General features: G+C 55.4%; 3 protein-coding genes across 3 annotated transcripts; all 3 read left to right on the top strand.

Annotated features, from left to right (window-relative positions):
- Positions 1–361: 361 nt before the first annotated feature.
- DQ04_05311020 (hypothetical protein) lies at positions 362–2,437 on the top strand (the record flags this gene model as incomplete). Its single annotated transcript, XM_009314111.1, has 1 exon — positions 362–2,437. One exon carries the CDS (start codon positions 362–364, stop codon positions 2,435–2,437), a length of 2,076 nt encoding a protein of 691 aa, XP_009312386.1.
- A 511-nt stretch (positions 2,438–2,948) lies between these two features.
- Positions 2,949–3,839, top strand: DQ04_05311010 (D-alanyl-glycyl endopeptidase-like protein; the record flags this gene model as incomplete). Its single annotated transcript, XM_009314110.1, has 1 exon — positions 2,949–3,839. One exon carries the CDS (start codon positions 2,949–2,951, stop codon positions 3,837–3,839), a length of 891 nt encoding a protein of 296 aa, XP_009312385.1.
- A 617-nt stretch (positions 3,840–4,456) lies between these two features.
- On the top strand, positions 4,457–5,335 carry DQ04_05311000 (D-alanyl-glycyl endopeptidase-like protein; the record flags this gene model as incomplete). The annotated part of the gene is made up of 1 exon (XM_009314109.1): positions 4,457–5,335. The coding sequence occupies one exon, from the start codon at positions 4,457–4,459 to the stop codon at positions 5,333–5,335; it is 879 nt and encodes a 292-aa protein (XP_009312384.1).
- Between the last annotated feature and the right edge of the window lie 130 nt (positions 5,336–5,465).

Raw genomic sequence — 5,465 nt, 5'->3', positions numbered from 1 at the left:
GGGGGGCTGAGACAGGGCCCACACACAGGCAACAAGACAGATGGAAGCAGTGAAACAAAATGAAGCAGCAGAACATCTGCAGGGTGTCCCTTTAGTCAGTAGTGTGTATGTCCCAAGTCCCTTCTTCTTCGTTAATGGTGGCTTTTTTTTTCTTGTTGTTGTTGTTGTTGTTTCGGGATACGGCGTCGCGATTGAAGTGTGTGTGTTTCCTTTTCTTTAGCTTGGCGTTGGGGCCGCCGCTGTTCCTGCAGCGACGCAACGGTGGTGGGCATTGCGTGGTCCCCCTCACGGCGTGTCACTCGCACGCGCCCGTCTTGCACAGTGAAGTAGGCGAGAGATAGAAGAAAAAGAGAGGTGAGGCATGTCGTCTGCGTCCGCAGTGGAACAAGATGTGGGGCTTGCCAAACGCCTTGCCGCCTCCTTCAGCAGCTCCGTTGAAGAGAGTACATTGCCGATGGGCGAGTTGCGGCGCCGCTCCGTTGTTGTCTGCAACCCACTGTGGCGTCACAACGGAGCCTGCAGTGTGAAAATAAGATTTGAGCGCCCCTATGTTAACGGTGGAAGCAGGAGCAGTGGCAGTAGCAGTAGCAGTAGCAAGCAAAACGTCAACGAAGGCCAACACGTTGTGTTGTGTGTCGACTGGGAGGTTGTCTTTGGTCTATCATACCCAGCAGAAACGTGCGCATGGCACCTGATGGACGACAGGGGCTCGTACTCCTACGCTGATGTCGCATGTCGGCGCGCCAAACTGCGGCCATTCGTTTTGGAGGGTGTGCTGTCACGCATTGAGGAACTACAGAAGTCCTTTGGTGCCACCTGTGAGGGAAGTGTCGGCACGGATTCCGGATACTACGCATTTTCCAGCCGTGACCCCGCACGCGTGTCAACACGTGCGATGTCAGATGCCCCAAACCCCTTGGCGGAGGCTTCACTCAACTTGAAGAAGCAGTGCGGCAGCAGCGGTGGTGGCGGCAACAGCAGCAGTAACAGCACTGCATCACCGTTTCTGTCAGAGTTTGCCTTCCTCTGTAGCTGGTGGGCGGCGCTGGAGCTGGATGACGGCTGCATCATACCGCCACTCGGAGCTGTGATGCGAGATCATGCCTCTATGAGCAGCATGACAGCGCTGGATGATGACAACAGCGGCAGCTTCCCACGGCAAGGCCGTGGAACGCATTTCTTGGATGATGTTAATGGCACAAGAGTGCAGAGGCCAAGGCGTGATTTTGCTGCGATTTTTATGCCGCACGGCGGTGTTCTGGCGTGGGGGCTCTGGTGGTCTGCAGAAGACAACCGAAGTGATGCGGAAATGAGTGCTGAGGTGACAGCCGGGTCTGCGCGGATGCCGTCGTTTAGCACAATACGATCTGGTGTGTCGTCGTACCGCACCGGTGGTGCTGTGAACCGAAGTCATACGGGTTCCACGGAATCTGCTGAGCCCCAGGGCACCTACAGCCAACAGCAGCAGCGACCCCGCCAGAAGTGTCAAGCACTTCGCATGACGACTGCCCGCGGCGGCGGTGTTCCTGGGACAGTACTGCCCTCCGTACTGGTGGCGGCAAACATCCTGCACACAGAGGTCTACCAGCTCAGCGACGTCTGCCTCTGCGATGACGACCCCTGTGAGGCTCTGCGCAAAAACGCTCGTATTTGTCGGGAAGGAAAGGCGCTTCGTGGGGTCTCTACGGCGCTTCGTGTGTTGCGCCACATTGTGAAGGGCGCGTCACCGCACGCGACGTCACTCTACGCGCTGCAGCTCGCGGCACCCGCCTTGCATGAAGTCGTGAAGGCGATGCAAGCGCAGCGGCAGCCGTTTTGGGCGGGAGTTGCCATTTGCTGCCTCATGCTGCCTGCCATACTGAGCGACCGGCCGCTTCTGCTCGACCTCGCCCCGCATCTCATTGATCCGGTGGAGTGCTACCGCTGCGTGACGCTGGTCGCAACAGTGTTCTCCGTTGTAGGCGCTGCCATCAAATTTCGTGAGGCGGAAGTTGCGAAGAAGGCCATTGAAAATGCGTACCGTGCTTCAAAACTTCCCACGCCTGTTGCTTGTGGGGGTGGGAGTCGGAGTGGGGGTGGCAGTACTACTACTGTTGATGGTAGCGACGGTTGCAATAGCAAAAATAAGAACAACAATGGAGGCGCTGCCGCACCAGAAGGTCACCCACCGATCACTGAGTGTGCTGTTTGTGGGCTCCTATTGCTGCGCAACACAACGCGGCCCGTCACTACTGCCTTTAGTTGTGGTACTGCAGATATTGACGATAGTGTAGGTGGTTGTAGGGTGTCGTTGCGCTTCGCCTCTGAGGACGGGTGCCTAACTGTTCAGTGTGCCCGCTGTGGGCATGGCGGTCACCTCGCCCACATCATTGCATGGTGGGACGATGAGAGTGTGCGCTGCTGTCCCAAGGGGTGTAACTGTCTTTGTATCTACTGAGGCAGACGGCGGAAGTGTCGAAACTGTTGTGGTGTTGTGCCGCTTACTTACTTATCGGTTGGTTGAATGACGTCCTCGAAAGAGTCAGCGAAAAGGCGGTAAGCAGGGCCCTTGATCTCTGGCGCAGCAGCTGCTATTGTTGCAGGGATCTTTTTTTTCTTTTCCACGCGCCACACCGGAGCTAGGATGTGAATGGGTTTTAGGGTTCTCATTTGTTTTGCTTTTTTGCTTTTCCACTCTCCTTGTTTGGTGTTTCTTATTATTATTATTATTATTATTATTATTTAAAAGAAGCGTAACGATACATCAGCGGCGGCGGAAGACGGGGGAAATGAGGGCCTTGTTCCATTCTGTTGGCCTGAGTGAGTGAGGGAGTGAGTACGTGCGGCGGGGGGTACGGGAAGATTTTAAAAAAGCGACCGAAACAATTCTCAGCGCCTCACTCCTCCTTCCTTCTTTATAAGCTTCTCGAAACAGCAACTATTAGGCGCAAATCGTCGCTATTGGTTCGATGGCAAGTAAGCAGACATGGCGGATTGCCATTGGGGCGTTGGGGCTGCTTATACTAGGGCTCCGTCTACTAACTTGGGAAAATGACAGCAGCAGCAGCAGCATGTTTAATCGCTTTTCTGGGAGTACAGAACGACTGTTTGACCCATTGGAGCACTGCACGACCCCGTTCAGCACATTATTGGGGTATGCCCACAGCATCCCGGCGTTTAGTAACTGTCACCGCAGTCACCGGGCGAATCTGATGAGCGTCACACGCTTTGGTGAGCCGGATAGCGTTGCGTTCCAAAGTGATGGCTCACCGGGTAGCTTCTTCGCAGGGAAGCCGTGGACTCCAACGGAGTACGTCGCTCGGTTCTACTACCATCACCAGGCCCGCACGCTCCTTGCAGTGGGAAATATGGAGGAATGGTGGAACGCTAAATACTTCCACAACCCAGTGAGGAAGATGAAGTACGCAACAACACAAGAGTACGAGGTCGTGCAGCTTCCAAACTATGCAAAGGCCAATACAAAGAAGGAGCGTAAGCGTCAGGCACCAACGTTCGCGGATATTGTGGTGTGGTCGGCACAGCCTGAGCACGATCTCCCTGAAGGCCACATGGCGGTGGTGGTGGATGTCGTGGATGATGTGAAGGCCGCGGGCGGCGAGACGCAGCTCGTGGAGTTACGGAAGAAACGGATGCAACCGATGCTGGTGTACATTGCGGAGCAGAACTACGGTAATACAGACTGGGAGGGGCGGAACTACTCTCGTGTGCTGCGCTTCTCGTGGAGGAAGGAAACAGAAGCGGAGCTTCTGGATCCGGATGGTGTAAAAATCATTGGGAGACTCCGAGCCGGCAAGTTGCTTGTGCGTGGTGACAATGAGGCTGGCGCAGGTGATCTCTGACCGCCGGTAGAGGGTGTCGTGTTATTTGTATGTTTCTCTGTTTGTGTGTGTGTGTGTCTGTGTGTGTGTGTGTCCGTGAGCAAGGGGGGTGGAAGAGTGAGAGGGGAGGCCGTGTCATGCGGCTACCACTAACTATCGTTACAGGTGGTCTCATTTCGCTCATTGCCCCTCTGCATGCCTCTTATTTTCTCTTTTCGGATTGTGTGATTCATATTGTGCACGGTGCCTCAGTCCATTGAGATGTACAGGGCGCTGGGTCGCAATTTTTTTTTTGATTTTTATCTCTTCCTATCGCTCTCCGCTGCGGAGCAATTCACGCCGATATCAGCCACGCGCAACAGATGTGATTATCCCAACTTCGCTGGATTCCATTGTGGTGGTGGTGGTGGCAGCGGCAGCGTGGCGTGGTGTATTGTGCAAGGTACTGGTGTGGTAGGCCTGGAATAGCCTGGAGACTGCGCTGTCCCTGTGTGTGTGGGTGGAGAGGGGGTTTGCTCCTCCATTCCTTTGTATTCTTGTTGGTTTGGCCGTGGAGTGTGGAACACCGTCTAGCGTGTGGCATAACGCAAAGCACAGACAACAAGAAAGGAGGAAGGGTAAGACCTCAATAGAGCGTTATGGTTTCTCCCGTTGCCAAGCAGCGTTTCAGGCTAGCAGTACCGGCCCTCATTGCGGTGCTGCTGTTCGGCTACGTTCTCCTCGACACCTGGCGGCGCCGCGCCAGGCAGCCCGCCGTGCACCCCTACCGCGACGCCTTCAACCCGCTGGACCACTGCAACTCCCCGTACGACGCCGTCATTGGCTACGCCCACGGCATACCAGCCTTTAGCAACTGCCATCGCCTCTGGACGACAGAGGTGCGCTCGTACGCAGCGCTGGGTGACCCGCTTGACGTGCGGAGAACCCCAATCTCAGACAGTGTGGGCCTATTCCGTGCGATGGGTCACTGCTGGGACGCGGCAGAATTCATTACGCGCTTCTACTACTTTCATCGTGGGATTTTTTTCACCTTTAACGAGAATGACTACGACGAATACTGGTCGGGACTCTCGTTTGGGGATCCATTTGAATCACAGCTCACCTACGAGGTCGTGCAGCTTCCAAACTATGCAGAAGCCAATACGAAGAAGGAGCGTAAGCGCCAGGCACCAAGGGTCGCGGATATTGTGGTGTGGTCGGCACAGCCTGAGCAGGACCTCCCGGTGGGCCACATGGCGGTAGTGGTGGATGTCGTGGATGATGTGAAGGCCGCGGGCGGCGAGACGCGACTCGTGGAGTTGCGGAAGAAACGGATGCAACCGCTGCTGGTGTACATTGCGGAGCAGAACTTTGACAACAAAGGCTGGGAGGGGCGGAACTACTCTCGTGTGCTGCGCTTCTCGTGGAGAAAGGAAACAGAAGCGGAGCTGCTGGATCCCGACGGTCACTTCATTATCGGTCATGCGCGCCCCGGAAAGGCGAAGTTGGAGGGGGAAAATGAGAACTACGATCTGTGACGGGGTGCTGCTGCTGCTTCTGTTGGAGAGCATTTGTCGGTACCGTACTGTATGATTGATGTCAGTGGCATTATTTATTTGTTTTCTCACCCGGCACTTGATATAATGATTGTGCGTCTGTGGCAAGGGG

This window comes from Trypanosoma grayi (genome assembly GCF_000691245.1).
Source record: "Trypanosoma grayi strain ANR4 Tgr_531_V1, whole genome shotgun sequence".
Taxonomy (NCBI): domain Eukaryota; phylum Euglenozoa; class Kinetoplastea; order Trypanosomatida; family Trypanosomatidae; genus Trypanosoma; species Trypanosoma grayi.
The sequence above is the reverse complement of the archived record's forward strand: the minus strand, read 5'-3'. Positions and strand labels throughout refer to the sequence as shown.